The sequence below is a fragment of the Danio aesculapii genome, chromosome 24, assembly GCF_903798145.1.
Source record: "Danio aesculapii chromosome 24, fDanAes4.1, whole genome shotgun sequence".
Taxonomy (NCBI): Eukaryota; Metazoa; Chordata; class Actinopteri; order Cypriniformes; family Danionidae; genus Danio; species Danio aesculapii.
The window spans coordinates 41,391,188-41,413,038 of record NC_079458.1 but is presented as its reverse complement, the minus strand read 5'-3'; the positions used below and the strand labels follow the sequence as shown (position 1 = coordinate 41,413,038).

At 38.0% G+C, this 21,851-nt stretch overlaps 1 protein-coding gene across 2 annotated transcripts in view; it reads right to left on the bottom strand.

Annotated features, from left to right (window-relative positions):
- Window positions 1–21,851, bottom strand: part of nrp1a (neuropilin 1a) — a 142,608-nt gene that overhangs the window by 44,941 nt on the left and 75,816 nt on the right. For both annotated transcript variants that reach the window (XM_056450351.1, XM_056450352.1), the window contains exons 5-6: window positions 20,055–20,210; window positions 11,507–11,673 (exon numbers count right to left, since the gene is read on the bottom strand). In XM_056450351.1, coding sequence (XP_056306326.1) covers window positions 11,507–11,673; window positions 20,055–20,210 — 323 coding nt within the window. The remainder of the gene's footprint in view (window positions 1–11,506; window positions 11,674–20,054; window positions 20,211–21,851) is intronic.

The following is a 21,851-nucleotide window of genomic DNA, read 5'->3' as shown; positions in this document are numbered from 1 at the left end:
TAGCAGTAGAGCTTATCAATCCCTCATACACCTGGACTCATATTTAATTGCCAGAAAATAATATAACACACAAGACATTTTATCCGCTTCAAGCTAATTACGAGTAGGCACTGAAGATGGTTTAAAATCAAAACCATGAGAATGTACCTAGCGCAGGTGTGATGCTAGCAGGGTGGCCTAGCTTGACACCAGCTCTGCAGGCTTTGTCAGTAGAGACTCTCATGTTAATTACAGTCCCACTGTCTAATTACTCATCAGCTGGCAGGAGAACAGCGCCCGGCTCAAAATAGCAGCAGCTAATCCTTTAATTGAAGAGAGAGAGAGGAAAAAAAATCCAAGCAAAACAATGCAACGCGGACATAGCTACGTCTTGACCATCGCTAATTGAAAACACATGTAAACCACATGCAAACAGGATACGGCCAAATGGGCTGTTTCTAGTGATTTAAAGCTACAAATCACAAGTAGCTACAAATAACTAAGTAATTACGAGTAGTTTTCCTCAGGAGTTGTACTTTACTAAGTAGTTTTACAGATGTTTACTTCACTCTAAGAAATGCTGGGTTGTTTCAACCCAATGCTGGGTGTAAGATGGACTAACTCAACTGCTAAATTAAATTAACAGGACCAAATTTAACCCAATGTTTGGGCTAGTCTATATTCTACCCAATTAATTTGCATTTTAATAACCCAGCATGTCTTATGCCTAATTCACATGGGCCATCAGCATCAACGCTTCCTATTCACTTTGAATGGGTCACGCCAAGCGTTGCCGAACTGATTCGTGGATCTGTCAGCGTCACTCGCTACAGAAATAGAGAATTTTTCAACTATTAAAGCGCCAATGGAAGCGTCAGCCAATCAGATCGCTTTATGCAAATACCCTAGCTCAGACAGTAGCAGTAACTGCGGACTAATTTCATTGGCTGATGCTGCTATGATGATCGCGTCAGCCCCAACTTCAGACAGATCCTCTGTCCAGCATTGACACTGAAGCCCCGTGTGAATCAGGTATTGGTAATACTTTAGTTTGTCACAATTCCTGATATTAACTGATTTATTATCTACTTATTATTGCTATATTAACTGTTATTAGTAGTTATAAAGTATGATTTTTTACTACACCCCTAACCCTACCCAATACCTAAACCCAACTTCCACCTCACTATTAACAAGCATCTTATCAGCAGTTTATTGAGCTAACACTCTTAGTAAACAGTTTGTTTATAGCATTACTTGTGACATAAAATAAAGTGCTAGCGTTTTCTTGAGTAGATTTTTAGTGCTGTGTCTGTGTTTTTAAAGCGGACATATCTACATCTAGATTGACCCTCGCTAATTAAAAACATATGTAAATGACATGCTAACAAGATACGGCCAAATATGGTGTTTGTGTAAAGTAACAAATTAAAAATACTCAAATTACTTTAATTAAATAGTTTTTCTTAGGAATTGTACTTTATGAAGTAGTTTTACAAATGTTTACTTCACTCTAAGAAATGCAGAGTTATTTTAACTTAATTCTGGGTGTAATAGGAACTAACCCAACTGCTGAATTAAAATAATAGGACCAAATTTAACCCAGTGTTTGAGTTAGTTTATATTTTTCCCAAATTAATTTGGGTTTAATTAACCCAGCAGTTATTATACCTTCACACGGGGCGTCCGTGTCAACGCTTCTCATTCACTTTGAATGGGTGACGTCAAGTGTTGCCGAACTGAATTGTGGATCCGTCAGTGCTGTCTGATTGCTACTTTGAGTAGTGTTTACAATAGATAATTTTATTCCACTGACAAAAAATAAACATATAAATTGTTTACAACCACTTAACTTACAGAAATATCAAGTAAATCCAATGAATCATATTTTTTTCATTGTGTACTTGCACTAGATTTCTTGCCGAGTAATTGTTCTCTTACTTCAGAATGATTTTGTAGTGCTCCATCCACCACTGGCTGTTTCAGGAGTGACATTTCCCTCCAAACTCTCCCTCTTTCTCACTATTCATGTTCAACCTTCCTAGATAAAAGTCCACTTAAGAGCTTTAGAGAAATGTTTTTGTTATTTATTTTGTTCCTCAGAGGAAGTCTGTAATTAGTGCCCTGGAATTCCGACCTGTTTTTGTAGTGAAAATGGGTCGGCGACTCTGCATTGGCACGGCGGATAAGAATAAGCGGTGGCGTCTCAATCATTGTTTCCATCTCCAGCCCTGGCACATTTCCTTCTCACCTCCATCAATCAAGCCGACAGCTTCCCGTTGAACCGCCTGACACTAAACCTGCTAGGCACTCCACAGTTTTAGGCGTGAAAACATGGCTTTATTGTTTCGAACGCTCTGCCCTCTTGCCAGAGATGCTTTAATGAACAAGATGAAGGTAAACATGCCAAAGAGAGAAGCCCTCACATCCCTGTGAATCAAAACCTATTTAGCTGAACAGCGGGATAGAAGAATACAGCGTCTAAATAAATGAACTACGGTGTATTCAAAGCACCGCTCGCGAAAATGCATGTTGTTTTGGTAGACCTACAGGTGACAGCGGCGTAAAGAGCACTGAAAAATAATAAAAAATGCAGTGCAAGTAGAGTTATCAGGTGTAAATATTACTCAAAGTCTGAGTAAGAAGTAGCCCTTTTAAAAGTACTCAAGAGTGGTGAGTTTTACACTGTGAAAGGTTGATGCGTTTACATGCAACTTGTGTGAAAACGTAACATTCTGTAGGGAATTAGTGATTGTTTAAGGCCATTTGGTGATTTCAGTCCTCATACATCTTCATCATCATCTAAACACTCAGTCTTTGCACACGTTTATCAAGTGCACTTGTCTTGAGGTTGTTCTATATGAAGATATTTTTCTACGAGTGATTTCATTGGATGGGAATCACAGGACTGATTATTCGATGTTGTCATTGCATTTGAATGCGTACCCTGGCTCTAAGGGTCAATCAACAAAAAATAAGGGCAAGAGTCTTGGTGTTATTCTAGAGTATGATTTAAGTTTCAGTAATCATGTCAAAGCGGTAAGTAAATCAGCATACTATCATCTCAAAAAACATTGCAAGACTCAGACGCTTTGTCCCCAATGAGGAATTAGAGGAACTTGTTCATGCTTTTATCAGCAGCAGGGTGGATTACTGTAATGGACTCCTCACTGGCCTTCCCAAAAAGACAGTCAGACAGTTGCAGCTCAGACAGAACGCTGCGGCCAGGATTCTGTTCAGAAATGTAGCTTTTAGCACTAGATTTACCAACAAGACTTTGAGCTCTTTTAATGATCTAGGCACAGTCTAAAGCACATGGCGCAAAAGCATTAAGGGCATGTCCAAATCTACTTTTGCTATTTTAAAGATGGAGAAGTAAGCTCTGTGCCCAGCGCATGGTCTAACAGGGTTGTGCTTATTCTCTTAATGAGTTCTGGGTGTGTTCTGAGCATAACATGCATTAAACCAATCAGAGTCTTATCTCTCATTCCGTTTAAGAGTCAGTTGCGTCAAGCATTTGCAATTTACATGGTGACTTTGTAAGTGTAAAAACTGAATGCTTCACTAGTGAGAAAACAGTTAAACAGAGCATCTGCAGCGCAAGGATTAAGAACGAGCCTCCTCCATTCAGCCTCTTTACTTTCTCTTTACTTTACTTTTACTCCTTTACTTTGGTGGAGTAAGGAAACGGTGGAAACTCACTCCACTGAACACATCCATTAGCCGACAGATTTAATTTAGTTTGTTAAGCTCAAAGATTTGTGTCAAAACTATTTCTAAATTCAGTTCTAATGTTCAGTAAAGGAATAAATGAACAATAATAATTAAGTGTGGTCAAAACACTGAGTTATATCCAAACACACGTCCTGTTCTTATGCCCATATGGTGATGCAGACGTCTTAGATGGTTTCAGTTCCTCAAAATAGCAATGTTCCAACAATGCGCCTTAACACACCTCCTTAACAGACCAGCAAACCCTCGAGTCTACAAAGTGGCACAAAAGGATTTGCTGTTTAAACAGGGTGGTGCAAACCAAGAAAATTACACCTGCACTGGTCTGAAAATAGCAAAAAATCACGCCAAACACGTCTATGCACCTTATGGCGCAAGGTGTATGATAGGGCCCATAATGTCACGTCACTTATCACAATCAGTTCCAACCAATAGCCACGAGACTCAAGGAATATATGAGCTGTCCATTCATTTGATTCCTTTGGTCTTTGGTCTTTACTAGTAACTCTACTTGCACTACATGCTTTATTATATTTCAGTGCTCTTTTCGCCATTGTCATCCGTAGGTCTACCGAAACAACATGCATTTTCGCAAGTGGTGCTTTGAACACACTGTAGTTCACCCACCATCCTCCCATCACCACCAGGTTGGCCATGTCCAGGGGGGTTATTCAATATAATATTCATCTCCCTGGTCTGTCTGGTAGAACCAGAAAATCAAGCACATCACACCTGTCCTCAGGTCTTTGCAGTGACTGCAGGTTAAAGGATAATAGTGGCGTAAAAGCACCGATACAGCACTAACAATATACTCAAGTGAACGTTAAAGTATTAAAAGTTAAAACAATTCCTGAGAAAAAATAATCAATTAGAGTCATTTGGGTATTTGTAATTTGCTGCTGGTGGATGAGAAGGATTGCGAGGCTGAGATTAATGAAACAAAACATGATCTATAATAAGATGCTTCTGCTGGACCATTAGAAGCTAGACGGGAGCTTTCAACTGCTGACTTTCTCCAAGATCAAAATGCATAATTCATAAAAAGTGCTTTGATGCTGCTGGAGTGGATGAGCGTGCATTTATGGCATCACTAGCAGTCCGCTTGTCTACCAAAACAGGATCAGATTTTTATTTTTATAGTTGAAGTCAGAATTATCCTGTATATTTTCTCCCCCAATTTCTGTTTAATGGAGAGAAGATTTAATTTCAACACATTTCTAATCATAATAGTGTTAATAACTCATCTCTAATAACTGATTTATTTTATCTTTGTCATGATGACAGTAAATAATATTAGACTAGATATTCTTCAAGACACTAGTATTCAGCTTACAGTGACATTTAAAGGCTAAACTAGGGTAATTAGGGTAAAGTTAGGGTAATTAGGCAAGTCATTGTATAACAGTGGTTTGTTCTGGAGACAATCCAACACTAATATTGCTTAAGGGGGCTAATAATATTGAGCTTAAAATGGGTTTAAAACAATTAAAACTGCTTTTATTCTAGCCAAAATAAAATATTCTTGAATCTGTTAAACATCATTATGGAGACATGGGAAAAATTCACATGAGAGCTAATAATTTAAAGTTCAACTGTATATATATATATATATATATATATATATATATATATATATATATATATATATATATATATATATATATACACTTTCCTATGCCAGTGTTTCCCATGAGGCTAAAAATCTGCTTTCCATAAGAAGCTTCACAGTGTCTTTTGTTTTAGGTTATGGTTTTCTATAAATCGGAAGTGTTTCCTTGTGAGAGTCCAATGTGTTGTACAGATGTAGGTATCTTAGCTTGTCACGCTTTAACACAGTCTTCCGATTGAAACCAGGCTGTATCCTTAAACATGCTGCACTGGAAGAGGTCTTTAAGACTGTGTGCACATCATGGCTATCACGGTGCTTTTGTCTATTGTGGATTCAAAAAATTTTGCATCTATGCACACATCACTTCAAGGAATGTCTGAGTTTATGTGGAGAGGGGAAAAACTGGGTTAATACTAGGGCTAGGATGATACGTCGAGCCTTGTCAATCTGTATATCTGTATATTTGCACTCACTACTTCTATTTTTAAAAAATATATATATTTATTATCTGTTTTTTGTCCTGTCTCTGTAATCCTGTTGCACTGTAGAAGCTTTGTCACGAAAACAAATTCCTCGTATGTGTGAACATACCTGGCAATAAAGCTCTTTCTGATTCTGATTCTTTGTTATTCATGGATTAATTCTTACATTTTTAAATGCATTGAGAGTCTCTGGAATCAATCCTGAGCTTAGTTTTAAACTGCAGATGGCGCTCTAGGATAGTTTATAACAGTAGAAGGCACTCTAGGCTAGAGTTTAACAGTCGATGGTGCTCTAGGCTAGTTTTTAAACTCCAGATGGCGCTCTCTACTGATTTTTAACAGCAGACGGTGCTCTAGACTAGTTTTTTAAACTGCAAACAGTATTCCAGGCTAGTTTTTTTAAACAATAGATGGTGCTTTAGGCTTGTTTTTTAACCCAAGATAGCGCTCTAGGCAAGTTTTTAAACCCCAGATAGCGCTCTAAGCTTGTTTTTAAACCCCAGATAGTGCTCTAGGCAGGTTTTTAACAGCAGATGGCGCTCTAGGCTGGTTTTTAACAGCAGACGGCGCTCTATGCTAGTTTTTTAACAGCAGATGGAGCTCTAGGCTAGTTTTTAACAGCAGACAGCACTCTAGACCATTTTTTTTTAACTGTAGACGGCGCTCTGGGCTAGTTTTCTAACAGCAGACGGCGCTCTAGGCTAGTTTTCTAACAAAAGATAGCACTCTAGGCTAGTTTTTAAACAGCAGATGGCGCTCTAGGCTAGTTTTCTAACAGCAGATGGCGCTCTAAGCTAGTTTTCTAACAGCAGATGGCGCTCTAGGCTAGTTTTCCAACAGCAGATGGCACTCTAGGCTATTTTTTTATAAGCAGATGGCGCTCTAGGCTAGTTTTCTAACAGCAGATGGCGCTCTAGGCTAGTTTTCCAACAGCAGATGGCGCTCTAGGCTAGTTTTCCAACAGCAGATGGCGCTCTAGGCTAGTTTACTAACAGCAGATAGCACTCTAAGCTAGTTTTTTTAAACAATAGATGGTGCTCTAGGCTTGTTTTTTAACCCAAGATAGCGCTCTAGGCAAGTTTTTAAACCCCAGATAGTGCTCTAAGCTAGTTTTTAAACCCCAGATAGTGCTCTAGGCAGGTTTTTAACAGCAGATGGCGCTCTAGGGTGGTTTTTAACAGCATACAGCACTCTAGACCATTTTTTTAACTGCAGACGGCGCTCTGGGCTAGTTTTCTAACAGTAGACGGCGCTCTGGGCTAGTTTTCTAACAGCAGACGGCGCTCTAGGCTAGTTTTATAACAAAAGATAGCACTCTAGGCTAGTTTTTAAACAGCAGATGGCGCTCTAGGCTAGTTTTCTAACAGCAGATGGCGCTCTAGGCTAGTTTTCCAACAGCAGATGGCGCTCTAAGCTAGTTTTCTAACAGCAGATGGCGCTCTTTACTGTTTTTTTCATCTGCAGACGGTGCTCTAAGCTAGTTATTAACAGCATTATTAATCTGTTTTCTCTTACAGTGTGATGATTAAAGATGATAAAGAAAAAATTGCTATTTTTCCTGAGAGATTTGATATTTTCCCACTCTGTAAACCCTTATCCATAAAAGTTTGTTTCAGCGCACAGACAATGCTGTCATGAGGATGAAAGGCCAAAACAATATTAACAATAATAAACAATAACATTGTGAGGATTAGCCTAAATCAGAATTCTGTAAGACATTGCACATGCAATCATGCATTCCTTCTTCCTCCTACATTTGTTTGTCAGCATGGGACAAGCGCTCATAAATATACAAAGCGAACACTAGCCTCTGTAGCTTACTAGCTTAGCTCAATATCTCCTGACCCTTGACTAATTATCAGGAGTGCCAAGCTGAGAGCGTTCGACCCTGAATCTAATTTGAAGCCGCATTAAGATGCATGACAAACGCTGTCTTTTTGACACCTTCCAGAGGGGAAGGAAAAATCCCTGCAAGAAATGTGGTGTTTTAACAAGGAAGAGCCGGGCTTCTGTGAATAATATGAGTGTCTGCTGTAAATTACATTTGAGAGTGTAAACGCAATAAATAATGAACTGATAATATGCGTTGGAGGACACAGGAAGAGCGAGTTGTGTGTGCCAAGCGGACTGTGCCATTAGATGGAGAAAGACTGTTGTGTGGCTTAATGGAAGCCAAATGAAGAATTCCACTCTTTTAATAACGCTTGTTATAATTAAACTCCTCCACAAGTGCTGGGCACGAGAGAAAGAGAGAGAGAGAGAGAGAAAACGAGCGCAGGACGTCTCCAAATTATAAATCATTCATCCTCGGCAGGGTTCCGCCTTTGTTCCCTTGGAAACAGATGTGCGGGGCTCAACTTTGACATCTGATTGGCGGAAAGGGATTGACAGGGGCACGGCACACGAGGGCTGAAACAGAATACATCTGATTTGCTGAAATTCCTCCTCCCGAAAAGAGTACCCATCCTCGAATCAATACTCTTTAGAGAATTCCAAGCGCTTGTGCTCGATACTGCACGGTGGGAGGCAAGTCATTTAGGGTTTCATTAATATCTGAAATGACTAAACAAGTTCAGCAAGCCAGGAGGGTGAACATTCGCAAAGTCTACTTAATTATCCTGAATAAAATATGAAGTGGCAACTGTGAAATGATGTGGAACCGATTGGTTTAGGCACAAATTCTCTCTCTTCATCTGATCTCGGAGACTCGAATACGTGTTGAAGACTTTATATTGTTTGGATGGTAACATCCACAAATATGCTGTCATCTGATGAACATGAGGATGCTTCAGCTGAAGTGATGGTCTGTGAAATGAGTGGAGGCTAATTATTGACTCCATCCTGGAAGAGAGTTAGTATAGCTCTTTGTACTCTATACAACAGTCAGTCGATACCGTATTGACAGAGAGCGGTAATCTATAAGCATAATGAGCTCAAAGAACTCTGTATTACCATGATCAAGAGCACTTGAGACATCATCAGATGAAACAGTCATAGTCAGCATATTATTCAGATTCTGCTTTATGAGCTTTACAAGAAAAAAGACATCCTAAAAAGGTATAGATCAGACTCTGCGGCCTCTTTAAGGGAACTTCTTTAGTTCCTGAGGAAATGCATGTCTTGCTTCCACAATGAAATATATAAAATTAAACATCACAGTTCCTCTTCTTAGAAGCACACAAATCAGGCGCTCGAGTAAAAGTACAGATGCCCTAATATATCTAGTACAGATGACCTTATATCTTACTCCAGCAGAAGTCTTTACTTGGTTTTTAATTGACATTTAGTCATATAGCGGATGCTTTTGTCCAAAGCGACTTACAAATAAACAGGAATAATGTATTTATTTATTTACAACTAATTATAATCTGAGTAAAAACACGTGAAATCATATTCACATGCTAAACATCATTTACTGGAGCCTCACTCTGAACAGATCATTTGAACCAGTGAATCATTTACTGGAGTCTCACTCTGAACAGATCAATTGAATCAATGAATCATTTACTTATTTCATTTGAATCAGTGAGCTGTTTAACAGAGAGTCACTCTGAACAGATCATTTGGATCAGTGAGTTGTTTACTGGAGACTCACTTTGAATGATTCATTTGAATCAGCGAGTTGTTTACTGGAGATTCACTTTTAGTGGATCATTTGAATCAGTGAGTTGTTTACTGGAGATTCACTTTCAGTGGATCATTTGAATCAGTGAGTTGTTTACTGGAGATTCACTTTCAGTGGATCATTTGAATCAGTGAGTTGTTTACTGGAGACTACTTTTAATGGATCATTTGAATCAGTAAATCTTATTCTGGAGATTCACTTGAAACACATCATTTGAACGAGTTGTTTACTGGAGACTCAATCTGAATGGATCATTTGAATCAGTGAATCATTTACTGGAGATTCACTCGGAACGCATAATTTGAATGAGATATTTACCGAACAATCACTCTAAACAGATCATTTGAATCAGTGAGCTGTTTAATGGAGACTCACTCTGCATGGTTCATTTGAATCAGTTAGTTGTTTAACGGAAACTCGCTCTGAACAGATTATTTGAATCAGTGAGTTGTTGACACATAAATAGAAGAAAAAAATTAAAATACGTACATAAGTAAATTGGTGAAGTAAATATATGTGTTACTGTGTCCACCACTGCTTGGTTGAGCTCCTCCTTTAATTTAATTATCTTCTCAGCACAATATTTTGATAGCACTATAAAAACAAATCTGCCTAACAGACCTGCACCTTAGAAATATTTGGCTGTGGGTCACGTCTGTTATTAGCCCCCAGAGGAGTCTCTGTGGCCCTTTCCAGTCAGGCAGAGATTATAAAACAAGTCTGGGTTTTCAGGGCACCCTTGGGGTTTGGGTCACTGAAAAGACCCAATGTGCAAGAAAAGGCCTGCAGAGGTGCTACAGTGTTCGAGTAATCAACACAATGACAGCTGCCAAGAGTTCTTCACAGACCAAAATAGACATGCACCAATAATCTGCATGTGAGCCTATACTACAATGTGGAAGTGCACTCAATTTTGTAATGGTTTTCAATGGGGGAAATGACTAGGAGTCATAATCGGTCAAACTGGGTCAGATGGCATTTCTGTGTGTAGTTTGCATGTTCTCCCCATGTTGGCGTGGGTTTCCTCCGGGTGCTCCGGTTTCCCCCACAGTCCAAACACATGTGCTATAGGGGAATTGATGAACTCAGTTGGCTGTAGTGTATGAGTGTGTGTGTGAATGAGTGTGTATGGGAGTTTCCCAGTACTGGAAAGGGCATCTGCTGTGTAAAACATATGCTGGAAAAGTTGGTGGTTCATTCCACTGTGGCGACCCCTGATAAATAAAGGGAGTAAGCTGAAGGAAAATGAATGAATTCAAATCAATGGAAGTGAATGAGAGGGGAATGATTCCAACGCCTGCGCCCACTTGTGTGTATATGAAGAATAAGGTCAACTGTGGTGTGTGGCCATGGTTTGGGTTTCTTATTGTCTCTCGGACATTAGGATCATGTTAGTTTCTTCCAGACGCAGCTCATACAACAGTCTTTGTTGAGGTTATAAGCATCTGTTGGCCAGAAAGACTCACTGGGGCCAGAGCAAAGCAATGCATTTGGGTTTTAACATTCCCTGGCTGACGACCAAAGGGCAAAACTCAGCAGATGTTGCTGCTGGTCTTCAACAGAGGACGACACTGTTGTCTGTGGATATAGCATAGAGCTCAACAATGCAGAAACTACAATCCTATTTCCAGCCATTTATTCATTTTGCGTCGGCTTAGTCCTTTATTTATCAGGGGTCACCACAGCGGAATGAACCGCCAACTATTCCAGCATATGTTTTGCGCAGTGGATGCCCAGTACTGGGAAACACCGATACACTCTCACATTCACACACACACATACACTACAGCCAATTGAGTTCATCAGTTCCCCTATAGCACATGTGTTTGGACTGTGGGGGAAACCGGAGCACCAGGAGGAACCCCACGCCAAGATGGGGAGAACATGCAAACTCCACACAGAAATGCCAACTGACTCAGCCGGGGCTCGAACCAGCGACCTTCTTGCTGTGAGGCCACAGTGCTAACCACTGAGCCACCTTGCTGCCCCTATTTTTATTCAAAATAATCCCAGCAAAATCCTCCACTGCTCATTCATAATATACCGCTATCTACAGTGTGCATGTGAATGGTTCAATACCTGAATCCACTCTTTGTTTGTGTCCTCCAAAGGCGTCCAGCCGTTCTCTGGGTTGTTGAGTCGTGATCGTTCTGCAGACCAGCTGTTGCTGTACTGGGACGAGGCCACGATTTGCTCCGAATGGATTTCCCCAGTTTCCATACCCAAAGGCTCGGTGCAGTCAAAGTCTGGAAAAAGCAGACAGAGCAAAAAAGATGATGGAGGGGGGGAAGGGGAGAGTTGTTAAAAAGTCATTTCATGATCTAAATAAAGAATACATCAGATCACAGCCCAAGCTAAAAAGCCTTTCTCTTGGGAACGAGCCACTCAGTACCACAGGTTTCCATCTCTTAGCACCAGAATAAAAGATGCACACTCCTCTTTCTCTCACTCCTTACAGGAAAAGAAGGTTAAATGGAAGTGGGAAGTGTGGCACATTAAGACGCAACGCTTTATTCATAAAACATTCAGTTTAAGCTCTTAAGTCCAGCATGAAAAGTCATGAGGTTATAAAAGAAGTGCACAGCTGAAAGAGGAAATTCTGTCATTATTTACCTATTATTCACTTGTTCAAAACCTGACATTCTTTCTTGTGCTGAACACAAAAGAAGATATTTTGAAGAATGTTGGAATTCTGTTACCACTGACTTCCATGTGGGAGAGTAAATTATGAGTAAATTGTCATTTTTTGGTGAAAGTTCATCCTAGACGACATTTTGAAGAAAGCTGTAACCATTGACTTCCATTGCATTTGATTTTCCTGCTATTAAAGTTAATGGTTACAGGTTTTCAGCTTACTACAAAATATTTTTTTTATGTTCAACAGAAGAAAGAAACTCATACATGTTTAGAACCTTCTTGAAAGTTCATCCAAAAAATAGAAAATTCTGTCATCATTCAAAACCTATTTGAGTTTCTTTCTTCTGCTGAACTCAAAAGAAGATACTTTGAAGAATGTTGGAACTCTGTTACAACTGACTTCCAAGTGGGAGAGTAAATAATGATTAAAATGTCATTTTTTGGTGAAAGTTCATCCTAGACGACATTTTGAAGAAAGCTGTAACCATTGACTTCCATTGCATTTGATTTTCCTGCTATTTAAGTCAATGGTTACAGGTTTTCAGCTTACTATAAAATACTTTTTATGTTCAACAGAAGAAAGAAACTCATACATGTTTAGAACTTTCTAGAAAGTCCATGCAAAAAAGAAAATTCTGTCATCGTCCAAAACCTATTTGAGTTTCTTTCTTCTGCTGAACTCAAAAGAAGATATTTTGAAGAATGTTGGAATTCTGTTACCATTGACATCCATGTGGGAGAGTACATAATGAGTAAAATGTCATTTTTTGGTGAAAGTTCATCCTAGACGACATTTTGAAGAAAGCTGTAACCATTGACTTCCATTGCATTTGATTTTCCTGCAATTAAAGTCAATGGTTACAGGTTTTCAGCTTACTATAAAATACTTTTTATGTTCAACAGAAGAAAGAAACTCATACATGTTTAAAACCTTCTAGAAAGTCCATGCAAAAAAGAAAATTCTGTCATCGTCCAAAACCTATTTGAGTTTCTTTCTTCTGCTGAACACAAAAGAAGATACTTTGAAGAATGTTGGAACTCTGTTACCACTGACTTCCATGTGGGAGAGTAAATAATGAGTAAAATGTCATTTTTTGGTGAAAGTTCATCCCAGAAGATATTTTGAAGAAAGCTGTAACCATTGACTTCCATTGCATTTGATTTTCCTGCTATTAAAGTCAATGGTTACAGGTTTTCAGCTTACTACAAAATATTTTTTTTATGTTCAACAGAAGAAACTCATACATGTTTAGAACTTTCTAGAAAGTCCATGCAAAAAAGAAAATTCTGTCATCGTCCAAAACCTATTTGAGTTTCTTTCTTCTGCTGAACTCAAAAGAAGATATTTTGAAGAATGTTGGAATTCTGTTACCACTGACTTCCATGTGGGAGAGTAAATAATGAGTAAAATTTCAGTTTTTGGTGAAAGTTTATCCCAGAAGTTTCTTTCTTCTGCTGAACACAAAAAAAGATAATTTGAGAAATGCTGGAATTCCATTGACTTCCATTGCATTTGTTTTTCCTACAATTTAAGCCAATGGTTACAGGTTTTCAGCTTTCTTCAAAATATCTCATTTTGTGTTCAGCAGAGGAAATTCATGAAGGTTTAGAAACACTTGATGATGAGTAACTAGTGAGTAAAACTTAATCTTTAAAGTTCATCCAAAAAAGAAAATTCCGTCATCATCTAAAACCTATTTAAGTTTCTTTATCTTATTAAACACAACAGAAGATATTTTGAAGAATGATGGAAACCTGTAACCACTGACTGTTTTCCTGATGGAAGTCAATGGTTACAGGTTTTGTGTTCAACAGAAGAAACTCATACAGGTTTATAACTCTAAATAAATAGTGAGTATAGAAAATAGTGAGTAAATTTTCATTTTTGAGGGACAGTTCAATCCAAAAAAGAAAATTCTGTCATCATTCAAAACCTACTTGAGTTTCTTTATCGTGTTTTACACAACAGAAGATAATTTGAAGAATGCTGGCATTCCACTGCATTTGTTTTTTCTGCTATTGAAGTTAATGGTTACAGGTTTTCAGCATTCTTCAAAATATCTTCTTTTGTGTTTAACAGAAGAAATAAACCCATAACGGTTTAGAAACACTCAAGGAAGAGTAAATAGTGAGTAAATATTCATTTTTGGGTGAACTATCCCTTTAAAGTTCATCCAAATTCTGTCATTATTCAAAACCTATTTGAGTTTCTTTATCCCCTTGAACACAACAGAAGATATTTTGAAAAATGCAGGTTGCTGAAACTCACTATTCATTTGTCCCAATAATAACTATTTAGCAAATTAGAAGTTTATTGTGCTAAAAGCCCTAGTTAATTTAGTGTTAATAGCAATAATTTTACTTTAAAGCTATAAAACTAAATTAAAGTGTGACCAGAAACTCATAAAGGTTTAAAACCACATGAGAGAGAAAGAGAGAGAGAGAGAGAGAGAGAGAGAGAGAGAGAGAGAGAGAGAGAGAGAGAAAGAGAGAGAGAGAAAGAGAGAGTAAACAATGAGGTCATTTTCATTTTTGGGTGAACTGTCCCTTTAAATAGCACATGGGAAAACTATTCCCCCAATGTCAGTGTTTATAGAAATGGAAAATCAGAGACTGTCATAGCATAGCATAGCAGGTTGTATATCACTCCACATGCCATGCCACCCAGAATTAGCCTATTGCTGATTGTTTTGTGATGTTGTGTGGCCGTGTGTCTGAAACAAGCAAAACTCATGCTTTGACCTCCGGGGGCCTTCATCCAGACGCTTCGGCACAGGATTTAGGAGACATGCTAATTTATTTACGAGAGGTCACAGACACCAAACAAACACACAGATGTAAAGATGCTGAAACAGTGTGAGCTCATGTTGCCTAATATAACAATGAAAAGTGCATACAGGTCAGATACACACAACACACACACACACACACACACACACACACACACACACATACATACAACAGAGCCTACAGTAAACATACAGACCTAAACATAGGTTGCAGATGGAGAAAGCATGTGTGTGTTTGACAGACAGTAGTTTTATTTGTTTAATTTGTTTGACACTGTTAGCCTTGTTCTGAAAACATTGCATGCTGTCAGCCAGAACAGAAATAAATAAATATTTTTTGCTAATATACTTGCTACTATCAGTTTACATTGATTTTATAGTAAATAAACCAATCCCTGAGTGTACTGTACGCTGACAGGCTGCATGATTCTGGATAAAATAAGAGTCACCATTGTTTTTAATAATACGATTATCTTAAATGACATAATAAATAAAGAGAAATGTTAATAAGGGGACCTACAATGACCAGAATTGACACAATATCTATCTATCTATCCATCTTGACTTTGCGTGGAGTGGCCTAGTCAAAGTCCATACCTGAACCCAATTGAGATGCTGTGGCATGACCTTAAAATCTATCTATCTATCTATCTATCTATCTATCTATCTATCTATCTATCTATCTATCTATCTATCTATCTATCTATCTATCTATCTATCTATCTATCTATCTATCTATCTATCTATCTATCTATCTATCTATCTATATTCATTTACAGTAAGCAAAATGTGACTGTATTTATGTGAGAGTGCCCACAAACAACAGTTTTTGACAGCTCAGAAGCAAGGAGAACCAATCATACGCTGTCTGAGGGAACTAAAATTGTATTATAAGTGCCTCCAATTTGTCTGTAAACTCCTGAAGCAAATTAAAAATGAAATTTGACAAACAATACATTCAGGTGATGTGTTCCTCTGGCGTTAATACAATAAATACATGTGGACAAACTCGAATACAGTGTCCTCAGGTCGTTTTAAGCACAGCATTTATACTTCTTAGGCGTAAAATAATGACGCAAATACCAGTAATTCAAGCATTAGTAAATCATTTTGTGATTCATTTAAATACTCTCCTCCCATAAAATTTGCATCTGACTGTGGGGAACTCCTACAAATGCATATTAATTAGGGGCAGCTGCAAAAATAGCTTTTCACATTACATTGCTATTCTTTGCCCTGTACACTGTAAAACAATTATATGATCAATTATTCATGATAACATGTGTTTTTAAGTCATTGTAACTTATTAAATTAAGTTAATCATCTTCTAACTTAATTTTATAAGTTGTGCAAGCTGTTTTAAGTCAGTTTAATATAACTTAAATTCAATGGACTCATAAGGTTTGATTCAGCCTAAAAGTTTAAGGCAACCAGGATTTTTTTATAGTGTAGTTATATTATATTTACCCTATAGTTGTAGAAAACTGCAGTATTGGGTTATTTGTTTAAAGTACCTTAGTTGTTGTGTTACCAAAGCAACTGAATAATAATTAGCACAACAGATAAATTCTAGGACTTTACAATAGTATGATTTAAAAAATAGCTCTCCACACTTTTTCATTGCTATTCTTTGCTGTGCATGCTCAGTAAATGCAGACAGTGCTGTTTTAATGGCAAAAAGTCTTTAAATGATGTGAATAAATCTGGATTTTAATATGTGTATGAGTTGATAGTCATATAGACGGTACTTCTAGCATGTACTGATCACACTTTTTAATAGTTGTAATTTTCCACTTGTCAATTCTCTTTATTGACTATTTGTAAAGGTATTTGTGTCTGCTGTGCATTTGAAAGCAATCGATTAGCTAATCCCAGTGTTTTCTTATCCACAACAGCTAACAGCAAATTACATTAAAGTCAAAAGAAGTCCTTCATGTGTGTGTCTCATGAATTTCTCTCTTTTACCCTTGAAAAACTTAATCTTAACATGATTACTGATTCTGCTCTTTTATATCTCTCTATCTCCCCCAGCCATCTATCCACTTTCCACCCTTTCATTCTTTAGAACAATGACTGAAAACAAGCAGATCTGTGCTCTGATTACATCTGGCATCCGTCACTGTTGGTCCCGCTCGACAGAGACCATAAATCTATGACGCTTCTCTGACAAAAATCCTTTGCTTAAAGACTTATTGCCAATGGCCATATCCTTCCTTTCCTGCGAAGCACAATATACTGGTAAACATGTCGAACTGCGAGGGAAGCTGCCACAGAATGTAAATTTATGGAGGCAATAAATAATTGATAGACTGCGACTGTTGGGCAAAGCCCCTGCTGTGAACACACCGAATATATTCTTGAGCTGGGATGCTTTAGATGTAGCACACACACACACAGACACACACCTTCATATGTTCAGGGAGCATACAGATAACATGGTACATCAGTTCACAGTATTAGTGGAAATATCCCTCGTGAACAAAAAATACTTGAGTGATTTATTGCAAATAGTGTTTTTATAGTAATTATACTTTAGTATATACTATTGTATTTACTACTCTTTGTTAATGAATGCTCCAGCATATACTAAATACATTAAAATACTAATTCTTATAGTGTAATATAATGAACCATATTATAACATTTGTTAATGAATGCTCCAGCATACTGAAGCCTTAGGGGAGGCTTTAGAGGACCTACTGGTACCCGCATGGACGCAAGATTCTCTTAGAAATCAGTCAAGTTTGGTGAAGGAAAAATCATGGTTTGGGGTTACATTCAGTATGGGGGCGTATGAGAGATCTGCAGAGTGGATGATCAACATCAACAGCCTGAGGTATCAAGACATTTGTGCTGCCCATTACATTACAAACCACAGGAGAGGGACAATTCTCCAGCAGGATAGCGCTCCTTCTCATACTTCAGCCTCCACATCAAAGCTCCTAAAAGCAAAGAAACTCAAGGTGCGATCAGATTGGCCAGCCCAGTCACCAGACATGAACATTATTGAGCATGTCTGGGGTAAGATGGAGGACTCATTGAAGATGAACACAAAGACTCCTGATGAACTCTGGGAGTCCTGCAAGAAGGCTTTCTTCACCATTCCAGATGACTTTATTAATCAGTGATTTGAGTCATGTCAGAGATGTATGGATGCAGTCCTCCAAGCTCATGATGGAGTCAGACACAATATTCATTCTGTTTCCACTGCAGCATGAGCACATATTCTATACTGGACATTATTGAAGCTTCAGTGATGAGACTTTAGTCTAAGCAGAGTCAGACCTTACTGTCCTAATCAAATCATTAATAATCAAGACATGATCAGATTATATTGTGCTCAAATAAGCGTCACTAGAGGCCTTTACCTTTCATATAAGACACTTCTGATACCAAATGATCAACTAGAAGTCAAGTTATTATTTGCTATTCCTAAAACTGACAACACTTCTGTCAGGTAGTGTACAGCATTGGGTCATTTGATGTTTCCATACTGTAGAATTAGCACAGATGATTAACTCTAGGACTTTTCAATATGGTTAAAAATCCTAAAACACTATAGTATTGTTTCATATGGGATGCATGACAACAGCGATTAGTTTTAATGTACTGATCCACAAGCACTAATAACCTATGAGCGGGTTTATACTAAACAGAAGGAGACAGACAGTGTGTCTAGGGATAGATTTGCATGCACTGCATGATTGTGGGTGAGGGTTACTGGTGTGTCCTGAAATTAAATGTTTAGTCGGAGCATTTCTCAAATTGGGGTGAAGAGGTGGACCCTTTGGGTGAGCAAGTTTTGGGTTGAAAAAGAGAGCACACCAGCCTCCACAAAGAAGGGCAGATGGGTCGTGACTCTTAACACAATCACTTAATGAAAGAGGGCCACAGCTGATTCAACAGCTTCCCGTCTTACATCATGTGTGTGTGTGTGTGTGTGTGTGCGTGTGAAAGTGGGATATGGGTTTCTACCCCACCCATCAGGAAATGCTTCAGCTTTGTGTAGACATTCAGAGCAAACATTCTCTAACATTCCTGTGTTGTTCTGAAAACGGCACTGTCAAACAATTGATGCTCATTCATTTTAGTCCCTTATTCACCAGGGGTCGCCACAGCGGAATGAACCACCAACTACTCCAGCGTATGTTTTACGCAGCGGATGCCCTTCCAGCAGCAACCCAGTACTGGGAAACACCCATGCACACTCATACACACACACTCATACACTACGGTCAATTTAGTTCATCAATTCCCCTATAGCGCATGTGTTTGGACTGTGGGGGAAACCGGAGCACCCGGAGGAAACCCACACCAACACGGGGAGAACATGCAAACTCCACACAGAAATACCAACTGACCCAGTGACCTTCTTGCTGAGGCCACAGTGCTGACCATTGAGCCACCATGCCACCACCCGACTATACATGTTAAGTTGAAACTTTTCAAAATGTCATTAACACCAGCTTAACGAACAGTCAAAACGCTGGGTTATTTCACATTGTTCCAACATAAGTTGATTAAATTTAAGTTGACTGAACATTAAACAATTACGTTGTCCCAAAAAAACCTCAAGAATTGTGTTGTTTCAGCTCATTTTAAATAAGTAATTTGAACAAGCAGTAAAAAAAGAGAGTTTTGAATGTATTAACTCTTTGCATGCCATTACCAAGACATCTAATCAATTAAAGAGACAAGACTTATAATCTTTGACAAGTTTTTACGGCCATCATTGTTGTGGGTATATTATGGTAAGGGTGTGCATGTGTGTGTTTGTGCATTATATACTATATATCTTGAAAATGCACTACTTTGGGAAAGAAAAAAGCATTTTTCTCAGTTTTTTTTGTCATAAATGTTGGATTTTTTATGAAATCTATCTGTAATCATGTGCTTATAAAACATGAACACATCACGAAGATAGAATAAAATGCTTTTTTTGGTTAAAGCAAAGGTTTGCTTCTTTATTTTGATATATAATATGCTCATATACACTTAGCATAAATTAATCTGATATTGAGGTCTGTGATGTTTAAGTGAAAAACCATCAACAATGCTGCAACTTTAAAAAAAATGCCGGCAGAAAAGTCATATCATTCATTTCTGACTACTGACTGACCACTAAAATAACCCAATGTGAGTGTACAAACTCTATAATACTAATTTTGTAAACTACTTTGCTCATTGCTGTTTTGACTTACCATCAGGAACCGTCCTTTCCAGCACAGTGAAATTAGCCGAAAATCCTTCTTTAGCAATAGCGCTATCTGTGTTGATTGTCAACGCCAAAATTCCAGTGTAGGATATGATCCGTCCTGGACTATTCTGTCCGCAGTATCTGCCAATGTATGGACCAACTGTGAACAGAGACAAAGACGGAGAAGCATGATTAGATACACTCAATCAATAATCCAGTATTTAACCTTTGCGCACTCTTTAAATTGACTACCCTTTGGTTATGTTGGTGGCTCTATTTGCCCCATTGACTTTCATTATAATCACATTTTTGGATTGCAAAGCCATGACAGCATATAATCATGTGTTATAAAGCTCAGATTTGATAGATGAGACCCACAGAACCATCAAGATTTTGACACTCTGTTGAAGTCTGTGAAAAACTCACACCTGAGCAATGCATGAGACTTCATTCTCCATATGAGAGGCACCAAAAAAAACTTTTATATAAAGTATAAATTGGTTCATAGCTAGTACAACCTGTATATAATGCAGTTATAGAAAAACTATGGTAATATTTACAGATGGATGTACTATGAACATTATATACAGGTTGTTAGACCTAAACTGCATTTCGTTGCCTTGTACTTGTACATGTGTAATGACAATAAAGTTGAATCTAATCTAATGAATCTAATCTAAATTCATTTCAGTAGTTCAGAGCTTTCTCCTTCTGTCATTTCATTGTTATTTATGCATTTTTGTTTTGTTTTATTTTTATTGTTTGGGTTTTTACCAAAATCTTGTTCAATTCCATGTCAACAGCTCCTTTAGAAATATTATCCATAGAAAAAGATAAGATAAAGTGTTCAATACGTATTTTCCCTGCTGTATGTGTGAAAATAATTGGATTTGTCACCAAAAATTATTCCATTTGCTAAAACACAGAGAAAGTTGTGGCCAAATTAAGGCTCAAAACCACTGCGGAGTGGATGAAAACATCCCTAACAGCACACATCTGATACTGTAAGTGTTTTAACGTCAAGGACGGCGACATTGTGTTGATTGCACAAAACATTCTCTCTACACCGTGCTCCTGATGGAAATGAAAAGGGCAGTGTGTGTGCGTGTGTTTTGTGTGTGTCTGTGACCTTGGCTTTGTGTTTTCAGTGGCGATCATAAATTCCAGCACGTATTGTTCATTCCAGGGCCACTCTGATGTGACTTCCCAGAAGCCACTTTAAAAGAGAAAATAACGTGTAGGAGTTGTAGGGGACAGGAAGAAAGAAACTGAACACAACCAAGGCTGTAAATTGAGAGGTATGCAGTGCGTTTGGCTGAGAGACATCAATGTTGTGAAGTTGTACTGAAAGGAGGGCTTTTCATACGATGTCACGTCTTTCCAGGTTAAGGCCGCTGTTAAACTCTGGGTTGCGCAACGTTTCAGAACAATGTTTGATGACATGCAGCCAATCGTAAACAGCTTCAGTGCTTGCCTTATTAATTATTCATGAGCTTGTGCAGCCACAGAAACTTGAATTACACTGAAATTGCACATTTTTGTGCATATTTTGCATACTGGACTTCAAAAATCAATGGGTTGAAAGTCTAAATATCAAGATTAACCCATGTTTTACAAAAAAAACGAAGTCAAATCCTTAGTAAATGTGAGGACGAGTGCTATATGGTAGTTCAATTCAATTCAAGTGTATTTGTACAGCGCCTTTCACAATGATTATTGTTTCAAAGCAACTTTACAAAAAGTGCACATTAATGCATTAATGCTGAAAAGTGAACGTTACCATAACTTTAACTAATTACCT